Source organism: Halichondria panicea, chromosome 1, assembly GCF_963675165.1.
Source record: "Halichondria panicea chromosome 1, odHalPani1.1, whole genome shotgun sequence".
NCBI lineage: Eukaryota > Metazoa > Porifera > Demospongiae > Suberitida > Halichondriidae > Halichondria > Halichondria panicea.
Genome location: NC_087377.1, coordinates 842,501 through 860,354, shown reverse-complemented (window position 1 = coordinate 860,354; position 17,854 = coordinate 842,501). Strand labels below are relative to the sequence as shown.

At 41.8% G+C, this 17,854-nt stretch overlaps 1 protein-coding gene and 5 long non-coding RNA genes across 10 annotated transcripts in view; 3 read left to right on the top strand and 3 right to left on the bottom strand.

The window, feature by feature from the left end:
- Window positions 1-20: 20 nt before the first annotated feature.
- On the bottom strand, window positions 21-2,053 carry LOC135333997 (uncharacterized). The gene is made up of 2 exons (XR_010394156.1): window positions 325-2,053; window positions 21-192 (listed from the first exon to the last, which is right to left on the bottom strand). It is a non-coding gene; the product is annotated as an uncharacterized LOC135333997 (long non-coding RNA).
- Window positions 2,054-4,710: 2,657 nt separating this feature from the next.
- Window positions 4,711-5,434, bottom strand: LOC135333202 (uncharacterized). Of its 2 annotated transcripts, none has more exons than XR_010393776.1 (4): window positions 5,299-5,434; window positions 5,080-5,236; window positions 4,879-4,994; window positions 4,711-4,801 (listed from the first exon to the last, which is right to left on the bottom strand). It is a non-coding gene; the product is annotated as an uncharacterized LOC135333202 (long non-coding RNA). The 2 variants fall into 2 exon arrangements; XR_010393777.1 differs by lacking the exon at window positions 4,711-4,801 and adding an exon at window positions 4,820-4,839.
- An 18-nt stretch (window positions 5,435-5,452) lies between these two features.
- LOC135333360 (uncharacterized) lies at window positions 5,453-6,294 on the bottom strand. Its single transcript, XR_010393834.1, has 5 exons — window positions 6,114-6,294; window positions 5,943-6,044; window positions 5,784-5,882; window positions 5,638-5,730; window positions 5,453-5,586 (listed from the first exon to the last, which is right to left on the bottom strand). It is a non-coding gene; the product is annotated as an uncharacterized LOC135333360 (long non-coding RNA).
- A 121-nt stretch (window positions 6,295-6,415) lies between these two features.
- On the top strand, window positions 6,416-8,133 carry LOC135333937 (uncharacterized). Its single transcript, XR_010394138.1, has 3 exons — window positions 6,416-6,518; window positions 6,728-7,362; window positions 7,995-8,133. It is a non-coding gene; the product is annotated as an uncharacterized LOC135333937 (long non-coding RNA).
- Window positions 8,134-9,210: 1,077 nt separating this feature from the next.
- On the top strand, window positions 9,211-15,701 carry LOC135332994 (uncharacterized). Of its 3 annotated transcripts, XR_010393717.1 has the most exons (7): window positions 9,211-9,449; window positions 9,654-9,816; window positions 10,019-10,139; window positions 11,363-11,689; window positions 12,033-12,285; window positions 14,420-14,743; window positions 15,410-15,701. It is a non-coding gene; the product is annotated as an uncharacterized LOC135332994 (long non-coding RNA). The 3 variants fall into 3 exon arrangements; XR_010393722.1 differs by lacking the exons at window positions 12,033-12,285; window positions 14,420-14,743; window positions 15,410-15,701 and adding an exon at window positions 9,543-9,583 and having other exon boundaries at window positions 9,223-9,449; window positions 11,363-11,618; XR_010393718.1 differs by lacking the exons at window positions 12,033-12,285; window positions 14,420-14,743; window positions 15,410-15,701 and having other exon boundaries at window positions 9,225-9,583; window positions 11,363-11,618.
- A 661-nt stretch (window positions 15,702-16,362) lies between these two features.
- Window positions 16,363-17,854, top strand: part of LOC135352216 (uncharacterized) — a 47,315-nt gene continuing 45,823 nt past the window's right edge. For both annotated transcript variants that reach the window (XM_064551382.1, XM_064551393.1), the window contains exons 1-3: window positions 16,363-16,400; window positions 16,625-16,941; window positions 17,714-17,815. In XM_064551382.1, the coding sequence (XP_064407452.1) occupies window positions 16,378-16,400; window positions 16,625-16,941; window positions 17,714-17,815 (442 nt within the window). In that variant the 5' untranslated portion in view covers window positions 16,363-16,377. The remainder of the gene's footprint in view (window positions 16,401-16,624; window positions 16,942-17,713; window positions 17,816-17,854) is intronic.

Genomic DNA, 17,854 nt, shown 5'->3' with positions numbered 1-17,854 from the left:
ATAATTAATTTTTAGCAGTAGAGATTAAAAAATACAACAATATTAATTTTTATGACTGCATAGGCTAAAAATTTTCAATGATGATCAATGTTGTCATGTTTCCTTGGACGGGCCGGGCTTGTGTTTACTTTCTTGACAATAATTATCTTCAACTTATCCCATCAGTGTCCATGATTATAAGAAACAGCGTGTCTACAGAGAAATGGGGGATGAGGAAAAGTGGTCGTATTTATATAATTATAGTACATGACAATTTCACATGCAGCATAATGTACAGTTACACACACACCCACACACAAGCTGAGACCACACCCCCTAGCGTACCTCATCATGACTATGGAAATATCACTGGCGTTGTGATGGAGGCTCCTTCACTGTGTGTGTGTGTGTGTGAGTGTGGGGAGTACAGCACAAAAACCAAAACTATTGTCAGTGAATTGAACCCACTCACGGGAACGCAAAACTATTGCTAGTGAATTGAACCCACTCACGGGAACGCAAAACTATTGCTAGTGAATTGAACCCACTCACGGGAACGCAAAACTATTGCTAGTGAATTGAACCCACTCACGGGAACGTAAAACTATTGCTAGTGAATTGAACCCACTCACGGGAACGCAAAACTATTGCTAGTGAATTGAACCCACTCACGGGAACGCAAAACTATTGCTAGTGAATTGAACCCACTCACGGGAACGCAAAACTATTGCTAGTGAATTGAACCCACTCACGGGAACGCAAAACTATTGCTAGTGAATTGAACCCACTCACGGGAACGCAAAACTATTGCTAGTGAATTGAACCCACTCACGGGAACGTAAAACTATTGCTAGTGAATTGAACCCACTCACGGGAACGTAAAACTATTGCTAGTGAATTGAACCCATGATCTCACGGGAACGTAAAATTATTGCTAGTGAATTGAACCCACTCACGGGAACGTAAAACTATTGCTAGTGAATTGAACCCACTCACGGGAACGCAAAACTATTGCTAGTGAATTGAACCCACTCACGGGAACGCAAAACTATTGCTAGTGAATTGAACCCACTCAAGGGAACGTAAAACTATTGCTAGTGAATTGAACCCACTCACGGGAACGTAAAACTATTGCTAGTGAAGTGAACCCTTGCACTCACGGCAACTTAAAACTATTGCTAGTGAATTGAACCCACTCACGGCAACTTAAAACTATTGCTAGTGAATTGAACCCACTCACGGGAACGTAAAACTATTGCTAGTGAATTGAACCCACTCACGGGAACGCAAAACTATTGCTAGTGAATTGAACCCACTCACGGGAACGTAAAACTATTGCTAGTGAATTGAACCCACTCACAGGAAAGTAAAACTATTGCTAGTGAATTGAACCCACTCACGGGAACGTAAAACTATTGCTAGTTAATTGAACCCACTCAAGGGAACGTAAAACTATTGCTAGTGAATTGAACCAACTCACGGGAAAGTAAAACTATTGCTAGTGAATTGAACCCACTCACGGGAACGTAAAACTATTGCTAGTGAATTGAACCCACTCACGGGAACGTAAAACTATTGCTAGTGAAGTGAACCCATGCACTCACGGCAACTTAAAACTATTGCTAGTGAATTGAACCAACTCACAGGAAAGTAAAACTATTGCTAGTGAATTGAACCCACTCACGGGAACGTAAAACTATTGCTAGTGAATTGAACCCACTCACAAGAACGCAAAACTATTGCTAGTGAATTGAACCCATTCACAGGAAAGTAAAACTATTGCTAGTGAATTGAACCCATGATCTCACGGGAACGTAAAATTATTGCTAGTGAATTGAACCCACTCACGGGAACGTAAAACTATTGCTAGTGAATTGAACCCACTCACGGGAACGCAAAACTATTGCTAGTGAATTGAACCCACTCACGGGAACGCAAAACTATTGCTAGTGAATTGAACCCACTCAAGGGAACGTAAAACTATTGCTAGTGAATTGAACCCACTCACGGGAACGTAAAACTATTGCTAGTGAATTGAACCCACTCACAAGAACGCAAAACTATTGCTAGTGAATTGAACCCATTCACGGGAACGTAAAACTATTGCTAGTGAATTGAACCCACTCACAGGAAAGTAAAACTATTGCTAGTGAATTGAACCCACTCACGGGATTGTAAAACTATTGCTAGTGAATTGAACCCACTCACAAGAACGCAAAACTATTGCTAGTGAATTGAACCCATTCACGGGAACGTAAAACTATTGCTAGTGAATTGAACCCACTCACAGGAAAGTAAAACTATTGCTAGTGAATTGAACCCACTCACGGGAACGTAAAACTATTGCTAGTGAATTGAACCCACTCACGGGAAAGTAAAACTATTGCTAGTGAATTGAACCCACTCACGGGAACGTAAAACTATTGCTAGTGAATTGAACCCACTCACGGGAACGCAAAACTATTGCTAGTGAATTGAACCCACTCACGGGAACGCAAAACTATTGCTAGTGAATTGAACCCACTCACGGCAACTTAAAACTATTGCTAGTGAATTGAACCCACTCACGGGAACGTAAAACTATTGCTAGTGAAGTGAACCCATGCACTCACGGCAACTTAAAACTATTGCTAGTGAATTGAACCCACTCAAGGGAAAGTAAAACTATTGCTAGTGAATTGAACCCACTCACGGGAACGTAAAACTATTGCTAGTGAAGTGAACCCATGCACTCACGGCAACTTAAAACTATTGCTAGTGAATTGAACCCACTCACAGGAAAGTAAAACTATTGCTAGTGAATTGAACCCACTCACGGGAACGTAAAACTATTGCTAGTGAATTGAACCCACTCACAAGAACGCAAAACTATTGCTAGTGAATTGAACCCACTCACAGGAAAGTAAAACTATTGCTAGTGAATTGAACCCACTCACGGGAACGTAAAACTATTGCTAGTGAATTGAACCCACTCACGGGAAAGTAAAACTATTGCTAGTGAATTGAACCCACTCACGGGAACGTAAAACTATTGCTAGTGAATTGAACCCACTCACGGGAACGCAAAACTATTGCTACTGAATTGAACCCACTCACGGCAACTTAAAACTATTGCTAGTGAATTGAACCCACTCACGGGAACGTAAAACTATTGCTAGTGAATTGAACCCACTCACGGGAACGCAAAACTATTGCTAGTGAATTGAACCCACTCACGGGAACGGAAAACTATTGCTAGTGACTAAACACTGTCACACATGCAAGGGGGGAGTACAGCGCAAAAAGCACACAAACTATACCAAACACCGTCACACATGCAAGGGGGGAGTACAGCGCAAAAAGCACACAAACTACCAAACACCGTCACACATGCAAGGGGGGAGTACAGCGCAAATAGCACAAACTACAAAACACAGTCACACATGCAAGGGGGGAGTACAGTGCAAAAAAGATTCACGAATTAAACGGAAGGGGTGGGGGTCTTTCAACAGCCATAACAGTTGATCTAATGTCAAAAATTTTATAATATTCCGAAAGCTTAGGTAAATAACTTTCAAATGACGTGTTTCAATCCAATATTTCATCCGGGCCCTTAATTTGTTATTTTTAGACCTCGGACCATGGGGACTAAATTGGCAAAGAATGTTATCTTTCAAATAAATATGAACTTTGATGGTACCATTTGAAAGGTCTGTTTCTAAGCATTCAGAAAACCCAAGCTTTCGCTGGTGCATTCAGCGCACTCGCATAAAAAACACAAAACAAGGAGGTACAATGCAGCTGTTGTGAATTATTGAACCCACTCATGGGAACGTAAAACTATTGCTAGTGAATTGAACCCACTCATGGGAACGCAAAACTATTGCTAGTGAATTGAACCCACTCATGGGAACGTAAAACTATTGCTAGTGAATTGAACCCACTCATGGGAACGTAAAACTATTGCTAGTGAATTGAACCCACTCATGGGAACGTAAAACTATTGCTAGTGAATTGAACCCACTCATGGGAACGCAAAACTATTGCTAGTGAATTGAACCCACTCATGGGATCTTAAAACTATTGCTAGTGAATTGAACCCACTCATGGGAACGTAAAAATATTGCTAGTGAATTGAACCCACTCACGGGAACGTAAAACTATTGCTAGTGAATTGAACCCACTCACGGGAACGTAAAACTATTGCTAGTGAATTGAACCCACTCACGGGAACGCAAAACTATTGCTAGTGACTAAACACCGTCACACATGCAGGGGGGAGTACAGCGCATAAAAAAGCACAAACTACAAAACACAGTCACACATGCAAGGGGGAGTACAACGTAAAAAGCACAAACTACAAAACACAGTCACACATGCAAGGGGGGAGTACAGCGTAAAAAGCACAAACTACAAAACACAGTCACACATGCAAGGGGGAGTACAGCGCAAAAAGCACAAACTACAAAACGTTTGGTAAGGGAAAGAGTCACACTCTGCACGCGGCAGTACTCACTGTTTCTTAGGTCGATTGTATTTTTATCTGACGTCCAATGGGTCGATCATCATCAGTATCCAACAGAGTGAACAACTGACCCTCACGAATCTAACAAGTGAGAGAACAATCAGACCACTCACTCACTAGTAGATAATTCCACCATAAAAATTATTATCTTAAACATTTTTATTTCAACTTGAGCTGCAATAATTGAGTACGTTATAAATGATGCCCACTTTACAGTGCAAGTATACGATCAATTGCTATATACCTTTTCCAGGAGGTGCGTGAACGATTCCCAAATCCAGATGGAGTTCCATACACAGACTTCCAGTCTTCTACTTCCTTTATTGTTTAATTATGTAAAATGCAAATATAAAATGCTGATTGGCTAGTCAAAATTTGCACGGATACATACTCACTTTATATGTCTTCATAAAGATCTTCGTCAAGTACATGTACACCATCGTTTAATAGGTCCTCGTTTTCATCTACTGGCTCATCTGATTGCTCAGGTTGCACGTCCTCTACAAACTCACTGCACATATATACATGTAGCAAAATTATAAAATTATATGTAAAATAAATTATGTAGATTGCACATAAAATATATTACGCAGTACCTGAGGTCAACTTTTCTCTGCTGCTCGTAATTCTCCCATATTCTCCGGCAAAGTTGAACGATTTTTCCTTCAGCACTCTTACGGGAGTCCTACGATCCGGTCTTCTCATGTCCTGAACCAGTCGTTCACTTGTACACCCTCTACGTACATTCTCGTTCTGAAGTAAACAAAATGAATGAATGTACAGTCACACATACATTATTAGCCAGCATAACGTACCCAGTCCATAATAGCAAGGTTCATTCTCATGTTGAATGTAGCTTCCCCAAAGTGTACACGTTTCGAGATGTATGTGAGCAGCTGGTGATTGAAAGACTCCACCCAGAATGTGTCTCGACACTGAGAACACGATTATAAATGTTATTGGTGTACAGAGTACGGACAACTTGTTATCATACACACTCACCTGATAATGTTTAACGATATTCAGAATGTTCTTTCTTAGATTGTCTGCTGACTGCTCACAGTTCTTCATACAGTAGTACAAGTGAACTTTCGTACTTTTACCTATTGACAAATATTTTTATGTTACTGAGCACTTTTATAATCAAAGCTTACGTTTGTCAGATAACTCTGGAAACCACGTCTTTCCTTGAGCCTTTTTGGTCCCAATTGCTACTTTCTTCATCTTCTTCGCTACATTCTTAGTGCCTGAAAATACACGGACACGGTAATAATTGAGATTTGAGATTCTACACACTTACCATGCCATGTGTCGTACGAGTTTGTAAGGTTGAGATCATCAGTGACAAATTTCTTGACTACTGGCTAATTATCATGTGCTACTTCAACAATATTGAGACCTGAGACATAATATCCACAAAAAATAAACACAACCTCATAATGTTGATGCTTGAACATACCTTTATCTATGACTTCCGGAAGAACTATCTTAGTACACGCTACTTCTCGAGTCTGAGCACAGATGCCTGGAAACAGTCGAACACCCAACAATTCTTTTCGTACTAGAAAAAGATATTTTCATATGATAAACGACAGCAGCACACTTGTAGATAATGAAATAATTAGTTTACCTTCCCGAGAGACAGGGAACAGTCGTGTTATAAGCATTTGCTGTTGAGTCGTGGCGAGCATTTGTTTTATAGGACATCTTCAAATGAAGATGTGGCTTAACCACCAGTACCCTGAAAGCAGCAGTACCCTCATTTCTTTAGCCAGATTGCGTTAGAATCAATCTCAGAGCATATAACAACAAAAATTGTCTGGGGGAGTGCCCCACCCCCATTGGTAATTCTTTCATCAAGCACCCCCCTAGCCTCGATTCCAGGCCGCATTAAAATACGTATTTTAATCGGCCTGGAATCGAGGCTCCTATCTCAAATCCTGGCTACGCCCCTGGAGCACATCCATTGGAGTGGTCCTACTAGCTAGCACGGTGCACTGGACACAATGGACCAACACTCTAACTCAGGGGAAAGGTGAGCGCTACCTTTAATATTACTAGACAATAATAATTGATGACTTATTAATTTTCAGTAGAACTTCATGCAATTCTTTGAAAAGCCTATCATTAATTTGCACAGCTTACTGCATACTGCATACTGCTACTGAATCTCAACAAGCTGAAATGGCTACAAACTCTCCTGCAATTCTGTGCACTTTGACCCCTGTGTTTGCTATCCCCCAGGTACAGGGACACCTCAACGAATTGTGTAACTCTGATGTCACTCAGTCCAGTGTCTGCTGTGTCAGCAAGTACCGTTTCAGCTCAGGTGACAACTACCTATACTGTATAATCATGATTAGGTGATAATGCCTCTCAATGTGTTGCCCCCCTCCCTTCACTAGTTACATAATTTATTATACTCATTTTAGAGTATAAAGTATCATCCAATAGCTCTATCCAATAGTTGATGATACCGTAGAGCTAGAAATAAATGATGATTAATGCTATTTTTGCGAGCGTATTTTTGTATTTCAAGGCCTGTACAATCCATTGAAATCACGGTTATTCAAAATTACAAAGCATGCTCACATAATTATAATTATTTCCATTGATTTTGATTCAGATTGAGAACATACTCCATGACTCTGTGCACGACACGCAAACTGCAACAAGTCACAAACGTGGGAGGAAGGGGATCTTTTAGCCTCGATCTCAGGCCGCACTGAAGATGAGGTTGATGAGGCCATACCACTATCTATGACGAGGCCTAGCATATGCCATTACCTACTCAGCGTGAATGTGATCTGCTGCCAGCATGTGCCAGTCCAGTGGCTGTGCTATAGGATAAGAATGGATGAATGCATGAAAGGATGGAGGTGAGAGGAGATGCTTTGTAGAGACGGCACCTGTTGTAGGCTACTGATAATAATCACGAGGTTCATTGTTTTGTTCATATTTCCTGATAGTATTGCTTGCCCTTGTGTTAGACCTTATTGGTGGAGGGAGGTCAATATTGAGCAACCATACGCTAGCTGAGTTGGCATGGGCTCAGAGATTTCATTTGTCGTGGTATTTTAAACTACAGTATGGTGTAATTGTTTATCCATGCATGTACGACATGTGGCAGTACTATTGGAGGTGACCTTTCACTAATTATGACCTTTCAATGACATTCTACCAAATTGCTTTGGGTGGAATGTGACACCTCTCTGAAAAGGGGAGGATCTGAGCAATGATTATGTTTACTGAAAAATAAGGCTGAAAGGGGCGAAATATCCTCTTTTATGTGTGGTCCCACTATGTACACTGTAGCTAAGTGGGTGACTTATGTTTTCTCTAATATGGTTTGCATTTTAATTGAAGTGAATGTGGGCTGTCTAGTCATCAAGACTGTGGAATGTGGGGGGATGAGTGGTGGTAGGCTTAAGCTCTCAATGAGACGAATCTAATAATACCCATATCATCACACCCTCACACCCTCACACAAGACACACCCACCCACACACAGGCACTGGGTGTACTACTGTTCAAGCTGTGCTTCATGGATACTCCATTTGGTGACAACCCTCTAGCCATAGTCAGTGCTCAGTACAGCATTCCTGAAGACTCTCCTTAGACTCTCCTTACACACAAGACCTGCACAACTTGATAGGTGAGACCACGCCCACACACACACACACACATACACACGCACACACACACACAGGGTATACGTATAAATTTCCCTAAAGACTATTATAATAATGCTTATTCTGCCAGTCTTAAGTATATTGCTCTAATGGTACGTGTATTCTCCCCCTCCCTTGTAGGCTACCTGTTGACCTCTGACCCTGAGCTGCGTCCCAGTATCTGGCAAGTGTGTGAGGTGGTGTCCAGGATCACAGGAACCACCAACCATGTCACTAATGTCTTTGTGAGTACCTTACTATTAGTATACCCTGTGTATGTATAGTGGTGGGTAGACCAACAGTGGCTGTATTATAGAGGGTGGTCTGCTAACACAGGTCCAAACACATGCTATGCTGACTTTGGGGCCCATTAACCTGTCTGTATTATAGAGGGTGGTCTGCTAACACAGGTCCAAACACATGCTATAGAGACTTTGGGCCCATTAACCTGGCTGTATTATAGAGGGTGGCCTGCTAACACAGGTCCAAACACATGCTATGGAGACTTTGGGGCCCATCAACTTGCTTTGTTTACTGTGAAAGGGGTGGAATGTGACACCTCTCTGAAAAGGGGGAGGATCTGAACAATGATTATGTTTACTGGGAAACAAGGCTGAAGGGGGCGAAATTTCCTCTTTATGTGTGGTCCCACTGTGTACATTGTAGCTAAGTGGTTGACTTATGTTTCCTCTAATAAGGTTTGCATTTTGTGAATGTGGTCTGTCTAGTCAGACCAACAGTGGCTGTATTATAGTGGGTGGCCTGCTAACACAGGTCCAAATACATGCTATGGACCTGGCTGTATTATAGAGGGTGGCCTGCTAACACAGGTACAAACACATGCTATGGAGACTTTGGGACCCATTAACCTGGCTGTATTATAGAGGGTGGCCTGCTAACACAGGTCCAAACACATGCTATGGAGACTTTGGGACCCATTAATCTGGCTGTATTATAGAGGGTGGCCTGCTAACACAGGTCCAAACACATGCTATGGAGCCCATTAGGTCCAAATACATGCTATGAAGAGACATTGGGACCCATTAACCTGGCTGTATTATAGAGGTTATGATTTCATACGTAGTACCGCCCACCGCGGAACCAAAATCTAATTAATTTTAAATTACTTTCATTATCAGCTCTTAGCAAAGAAAGATGCGTAGCTAAGAAGCAGTAGTAGTTTTCTGCAGGCAACTTTGTTGCAAACTAGTCTAGAATAGCTACTCTGCCAGGATCTCTAAGTTTTGAACGGAGGAGTATACCAGCCAAGGCCCCAGCGAAGGATCATTTCACAAGTAAGCTCTGTGTGTGTATAGCGATCATCATTTTCCTAGTTCAGCCTTTAGAAGCCTTTTGAGCTGATGTAATATGCTTGTCCACCTACCTAGATAGCCTCTGAGTGTGTGAAATATACTGGAAGAGTAGCTTCGTGAGTTTAGAGCCTGTTTTTAGAGTGTAGTCTACAACGTTTGATATTCAAATTATTTTCTCTTTTTCAGCATTGGCCTCTAGCAAAGAAAGATGCATAACTTGGAAACAGTGACAGTTTTCTTTATTCAACTTCTTAGCAAAGTAGTCTACAGTAGTTACTGTGTCAGGATCTCCTAGTTTCCAACGAAACAGTCAACCAGCCAAGGGCCAGAGCAAGGGATCACTTCAGAGGTAAGCTTTGTGTGTGTATATAGCAAGCATTATGTAGCTAGTATAAAGCCTTCAGAAGCCTCTGAGCTGATTTAATATGCTTATGCACTTGCCTAGATAGCTTATGAGTGTGTAAAGTATACTTGTGTAGAAGCTGAGTTAGTTTAGAGCCTGTTTTTAGAGTGTAGTGTACAGTGTTTGATATTCAATTTATTTGTTTCAGTGTGGCAAAGAAAGATGCACCCCTTAGTAACAGTAACAATTCTCTTCAAGCTACCTTGTAGTTCTATCTGAACAGTCGAAGAGTCAACCAGCCAAGGACAGAGCGAGAGATTACTTTAGAGGTAAGCTTTGTGTGTGTATGATTATTAGCTATATAGCTGATAATACTATACGCTTACCTACGTAGCTTGTAAAGTATACTTGCTCCAGCAGTGTGTTGAAGCCCGAGTTTAAAATACAGAAGCCTATATATGTACGCTCAGCAGTTCAGCAGTGTTGCAATGTAAAGGTGTTATGCTTAGCTATCTGTTGGTCTCATCCACAATGTATTCTGTTAATAGCTGAATGTGTATTCACTATTGATGCCCGCGTGTGTGCGTGCGTGTGTGTGTGTGTGCGTGCCCACCCGTGCCGTGTGTGCCCCCTGTGTGTTCCTGTGGCATGATACTTTATATGTGCTAACAATTTACATATTATCAGTGCTGCCAAAGTTAATTCTTATGCCTAGGCTTGTGTGAAGTTTCTGCTTGCTTCCAAGGTTACAATTCAATTAGGCCACTACTCAATTAGGCTCACTACTCATTAGGCTCACTGTGTACATGTATGGTGGTTGATTGCATAATAATGTTCTGACCTTTTCAGGGGAAAGCAAAGGCTTGTTGGGCTTATGAGTGTACTGTTTACTTGTGTAAGGACATTTTATTCCCAACATAATAGGCTTGTTGGTTGTGTTATGCTCCCCAGCTAGGATTAGGTCATAATTTGTCATTAGTTGGCTTGTGTGATTAGTTGGCTTGTGTGTTTGCCTGTGATATGCATTGTAATTCTTCTGTGCCCAAAGTTGAATCTTTTATGAACTCCCAGTTTGTTGTAGGATCACAATTGCTTTATATGTGCCTATGAGTGCCATTGCATGTAAGTTTGCTTGTGGGAGCCTATACATAATTATGTCTAAGGTTGCATGATTCATAATTATTTTTTGTCACCCTTGTATGATATGTACTGTACTTTGTGTATGGCTGTTCTCAGTATACTTCTTTAGGTTTGTTGGCTTGTGAGTTAGTGCTGTGTTACATGTATCTACCCAATTTTTAGTCTGCTGTCTGTTATAGCAATTCAATTATAATTATGTGGCTGAATGTTATTATTCAATTTAGTGTGTGTATTGATTGCATGATAATCTTTTGATCTTTTAGGCACCACCCCAAAGGTTACATTTAAAATTCAATTCTTTATGGCTGGCTTGTTGGCTGGTGTTTGTCAGGTTCTGTGCTACTTGTGTGTAAAAACCATTGATTCTAGAGGTGATCTGCTTGGTTGGTAATACTCCTTCTTCCTCATGCAGGTCTGTGAAACTATCGTCACTGCTATCTGCCATGGAACCACCACCATCTTATGGGTCTGAGAAGGTCTACTCACTGTGACTACTATCCAGGATACCTAGGAGTACCTCATCCCCTGTGTGCAGAGGCCTCTTAGTCATTGTTGTACTATAGAATTAATTGTAATTGTATTTATTATAATGTATGTTCACTTTTGAGATTGATATTTAAATACAAATTTCACATGAAAATTTCAGCAAATTTTTGATTGCTAACCTATGGTGATCGGACTCAGTACGGCTTCTGTTGACCTTCGAGAGAAGCCTTGCAAAGCTGTGGAGCTCTGGAAGGTTGTAGCTCACCACAAATTAATTAAGAGTAGAGTAATGTGCGGTTGACGCTTCAAAGCGTCAACCGCGGCTACCAGCTATTCACGTATTGACGCTTCAAAGCGTCAACCGCGGCTATTCGGTTACATAATTTATTATACTCATTTTAGAGTATAAAGTATCATCCAATAGCTCTATCCAATAGTTGATGATACCGTAGAGCTAGAAATAAATGATGATTAATGCTATTTTTGCGAGCGTATTTTTGTATTTCAAGGCCTGTACAATCCATTGAAATCACGGTTATTCAAAATTACAAAGCATGCTCACATAATTATAATTATTTCCATTGATTTTGATTCAGATTGAGAACATACTCCATGACTCTGTGCACGACACGCAAACTGCAACAAGTCACAAACGTGGGAGGAAGGGGATCTTTTAGCCTCGATCTCAGGCCGCACTGAAGATGAGGTTGATGAGGCCATACCACTATCTATGACGAGGCCTAGCATATGCCATTACCTACTCAGCGTGAATGTGATCTGCTGCCAGCATGTGCCAGTCCAGTGGCTGTGCTATAGGATAAGAATGGATGAATGCATGAAAGGATGGAGGTGAGAGGAGATGCTTTGTAGAGACGGCACCTGTTGTAGGCTACTGATAATAATCACGAGGTTCATTGTTTTGTTCATATTTCCTGATAGTATTGCTTGCCCTTGTGTTAGACCTTATTGGTGGAGGGAGGTCAATATTGAGCAACCATACGCTAGCTGAGTTGGCATGGGCTCAGAGATTTCATTTGTCGTGGTATTTTAAACTACAGTATGGTGTAATTGTTTATCCATGCATGTACGACATGTGGCAGTACTATTGGAGGTGACCTTTCACTAATTATGACCTTTCAATGACATTCTACCAAATTGCTTTGGGTGGAATGTGACACCTCTCTGAAAAGGGGAGGATCTGAGCAATGATTATGTTTACTGAAAAATAAGGCTGAAAGGGGCGAAATATCCTCTTTTATGTGTGGTCCCACTATGTACACTGTAGCTAAGTGGGTGACTTATGTTTTCTCTAATATGGTTTGCATTTTAATTGAAGTGAATGTGGGCTGTCTAGTCATCAAGACTGTGGAATGTGGGGGGATGAGTGGTGGTAGGCTTAAGCTCTCAATGAGACGAATCTAATAATACCCATATCATCACACCCTCACACCCTCACACAAGACACACCCACCCACACACAGGCACTGGGTGTACTACTGTTCAAGCTGTGCTTCATGGATACTCCATTTGGTGACAACCCTCTAGCCATAGTCAGTGCTCAGTACAGCATTCCTGAAGACTCTCCTTAGACTCTCCTTACACACAAGACCTGCACAACTTGATAGGTGAGACCACGCCCACACACACACACACACATACACACGCACACACACACACAGGGTATACGTATAAATTTCCCTAAAGACTATTATAATAATGCTTATTCTGCCAGTCTTAAGTATATTGCTCTAATGGTACGTGTATTCTCCCCCTCCCTTGTAGGCTACCTGTTGACCTCTGACCCTGAGCTGCGTCCCAGTATCTGGCAAGTGTGTGAGGTGGTGTCCAGGATCACAGGAACCACCAACCATGTCACTAATGTCTTTGTGAGTACCTTACTATTAGTATACCCTGTGTATGTATAGTGGTGGGTAGACCAACAGTGGCTGTATTATAGAGGGTGGTCTGCTAACACAGGTCCAAACACATGCTATGCTGACTTTGGGGCCCATTAACCTGTCTGTATTATAGAGGGTGGTCTGCTAACACAGGTCCAAACACATGCTATAGAGACTTTGGGCCCATTAACCTGGCTGTATTATAGAGGGTGGCCTGCTAACACAGGTCCAAACACATGCTATGGAGACTTTGGGGCCCATCAACTTGCTTTGTTTACTGTGAAAGGGGTGGAATGTGACACCTCTCTGAAAAGGGGGAGGATCTGAACAATGATTATGTTTACTGGGAAACAAGGCTGAAGGGGGCGAAATTTCCTCTTTATGTGTGGTCCCACTGTGTACATTGTAGCTAAGTGGTTGACTTATGTTTCCTCTAATAAGGTTTGCATTTTGTGAATGTGGTCTGTCTAGTCAGACCAACAGTGGCTGTATTATAGTGGGTGGCCTGCTAACACAGGTCCAAATACATGCTATGGACCTGGCTGTATTATAGAGGGTGGCCTGCTAACACAGGTACAAACACATGCTATGGAGACTTTGGGACCCATTAACCTGGCTGTATTATAGAGGGTGGCCTGCTAACACAGGTCCAAATACATGCTATGGAGACTTTGGGGCCCATTAACCTGGCTGTATTATAGAGGGTGGCCTGCTAACACAGGTCCAAACACATGCTATGGAGACTTTGGGACCCATTAATCTGGCTGTATTATAGAGGGTGGCCTGCTAACACAGGTCCAAACACATGCTATGGAGCCCATTAGGTCCAAATACATGCTATGAAGAGACATTGGGACCCATTAACCTGGCTGTATTATAGAGGGTGGCCTGCTAACACAGGTCCAAACACATGCTATGGAGACTTTGGGGCCCATTAGGTCCAAACACATGCTATGGAGACCAAACACATGCTATGGAGAGACTTTGGGACCCATTAACCTGGCTGTATTATAGAGGGTGCTTATTGATTATACATTGGTGACCTTGAGTGTTTAAATTTTATATAATTATACATGTCCACACAGCGTTCCCCTGGTCCACTCCCTTCTCCGAAAAAAACTCGTCCTGTTGCTAAAAAACCAACCAGCCAATCAAAACCCTCCGTGACCATCAACGCTACGAGGGTTATTGCCACAGCGGTTACCACGACAATCATTTCATCTCGAGATCGACCTCGCGGAAGAGGTAACGGGTCTAAGTCGCCACGGCAACAACGAGTATCAAACCTGAAACCATCGAGTATCAAACCTGAAACCAATCAGAATGCACGATTCTATAAGACAGTGGACTGTGGGCTTTTGGTCATGTCCCGTTCACTCCACAAAGAATAGGATCAGACGACCACAGTGGTGAGTGGGTGTGTGTGTGTGTGTGTGTGTGTGTGTGTGTGTGTGTAGTGTTTTCCTTAATAGACTTTCTACTAGCTACCATATTACTAGAATGTTTTACGAGGGTTGATCAATTTGCTACATTAAAATTGCAAAACCTACTAGTAAATACACGATCCTTGCCAGAACGCAATAGTTAGATAGCAAAAGGTCAAATTTTCTGCTCATTCGCAAAGTTTTTCACCAAAATTAATATTCTAGTAATACGGTACTTGCCCCTAGGCTGAGCAGAGGCTGACTCTGGGTCCCTTATTAAACCTGGCTGTATTATAGAGGGTGACCACAATAGACATGCACACTCCACTCTATATACTGCTTATTGAACCTCCCACCCCTCACACACACACACCCTCACACACACACACACACACACACACACACACACACACACACACACACACACTCACCCCCACACACTCACACACACCCCACACACACACACACACACACTCACCCCCACACACACACACACACCTCACACACCCTCACAGACACACACACACACACACACACTCACCCCCACACACTCACACACACCCCCCCCACACACACACACTCACCCCCACACAGACACACACCTCACACACCCTCACAGACACACACCTCACACACACACACACCTCACAGACTGGCAGTCCATTTCCTACGGATGACTTTGATAGCATTTCATTTGACGAACGTTCCTCTACCCCACCCACTCATAAAACTGCTGACAATGCAAGACGAGATTTGTTTAGAGCACCCCCCTTTGGAGAGGGTTCAAAGGTTACGAAGACAATGACAACTGTAGATCAATTTGTAGCAGTTCCTTTTAGCTGAATTTTAATATTTATTTTTCCGTGTGTTTAGTATTATTATAAGTGTTGTTTTGTGTGTAGTAGGATCACATGACTCCACTATTGTTTGTGTGCATAATTATAATTATTATAAATGGATTTTTATGTTCAGTGCTTTTACTTCATATGCAATTGCAATATCTTGTTGAAAGAAGGTCAAAAATAAATGGATTTGTGTAGTGCTTAATTAGCTTTGCTTTGAAATCCCGAGCGGGAATGTGACACCTCTGAAAAAGGGGAGGATCTGAGCAATGATTATGTTTATAAAAGGGGCGAAATTAGTGACAGAGCCAGAGGATACGTGTGTTCGAGAAACAAGGGGCGATTTTGACAGAGTTGGAACAAAGCTTCCGAATGCTCCTCTACCCCGCCCACTCATAATACTGCTGACAATGCAAGACGAAATTTGTTTGGAGGACCCCCCCTTGGAGAGAGTTCAAAGATTACGACGACAATGACAACTGTAGATCAATTTGGAGCAGTTCCTTTTAGCTGAATTTTAATATTTATTTTTCTGTGTGTTTAGTATTATTATAAGTTATTATAAGTGTTGTGTGTAGTAGGATCACATGACTCCACTATTGACTGTACAATTATAAATGGATTTTTATGCTTTTGCAATTGCAATTAATAATGTGGGTTTTTGTGGCCGGAAGGGCCCTTGAAATACAGAAGAGGGTGCATGCATGTGGCATGCACTTTGCTTACTGAGAAACAATTCAAGGGGAGAATTTGACAGAGTTTGAACAAAGCTTCTGAATGGCTACTGAACAAGATTCAGAGTGAGTGAACATGTAGACTATAATTACTACTCATGGTAGCACCTTGTGATTGCATGGAGGGAGGCTCATTCCATTAGTAGAGTCAGAGCAGGCTATGATCAGAGGTGGAACACTGTACAGCAAAGTGACAGCTGGATATGTGCATGGTGTCACTTGTATAAACTATATACACATATCAAGTAATTCTCTGTATGACTGACCCCCCAACCATCTATTTTGTACAGTGCTCAAAAGAAACTAGCCGAGGACTTATACTCGGCTGTACGCAATAATGACGTCACCAAAGTTAGGTCCCTGTTGGGACAGGGGGCAGACCCCAACCACCAGCTCTACTGGAGTGATGAGTGGGCGGGTAAGCGGCCTCCATTACACAGGGCTTGCAGGAAGGGCTACCTTGAGATTGTGAAGACACTTGTTACTCATGGAGCTCATACTGATAAAGGTGATGGGGTGCACAACATGACTCCACTTCACTGGGCATGCGGGGGAGGTGATAAAGAGGTGGTGCAGTACTTGAAAGAGGAGGTCGGGTGCAGCACTGGTAAGTAGTCATTATAATTATTTGTGTATTGTAATTGTTTCTCCATATCATTATGGTATCTGAATTATATACATGTACTGTGTAGCAATATCAATTGTGTCAGTAATTTCGCGTAGTATAATAATTATTTGCGATGTAGTAGTCGTAGCACTGGTAAGTAGTCGTTGTGTATGTGAAGTTTTCATACCATGCATACAGCGGAAAGTTTAATAGTGTTACATTTCAATTTCGAATAATTATTTGCAATGTACGTACACTTGTTTGAAATACATAAACATTTGCTATACGGTTGCCATAGTAATATCTGTTAAAATATATGTGATAGTTGAACTTTGTTCCACAACAGATGTGAGGGATAATAGTAACAGGACTCAGGCATTTCTGTATGCGCTTTAGAAATCCCATACCTAATTTCCACAAACAGTGGTGTATCAAGCTCGAATTTGGTGCACCAATAGAACAAGGCATGCCCTTTCCTATGCTACCTTTACTTTCTCTGTACGACAAGTGGTTGTGGTACAATGACATGTTTGGTCCATCTTGACCACTATACACTTACGTACATGGCTGAAGTTAAACTCGCCACTAGAAATCCCATACCTAACTTCCGCACACAGTCGTGTATCACGTTCAAACTTTGTATACCAATATTAATAAGACCAACTATTTCTATTTGTATAGGCTTGTTTTATTTTTCCGCAATTTTGAGTCTATAGTCTATAATAACATATCTCACTTAATTATTGAGTATATTGAGGATCACCACACACAGATGTGAGGGACAAGTGGGGCCAAACACCACTGCACGAGACTTGTTCGATGGGACATATACAACTAGTGAAATACCTAGTTGAGGAACTAAAGTGTGATGTGGGTGAGTGATTTCTGTATAGTGGGTACTGTTTCATTAGAT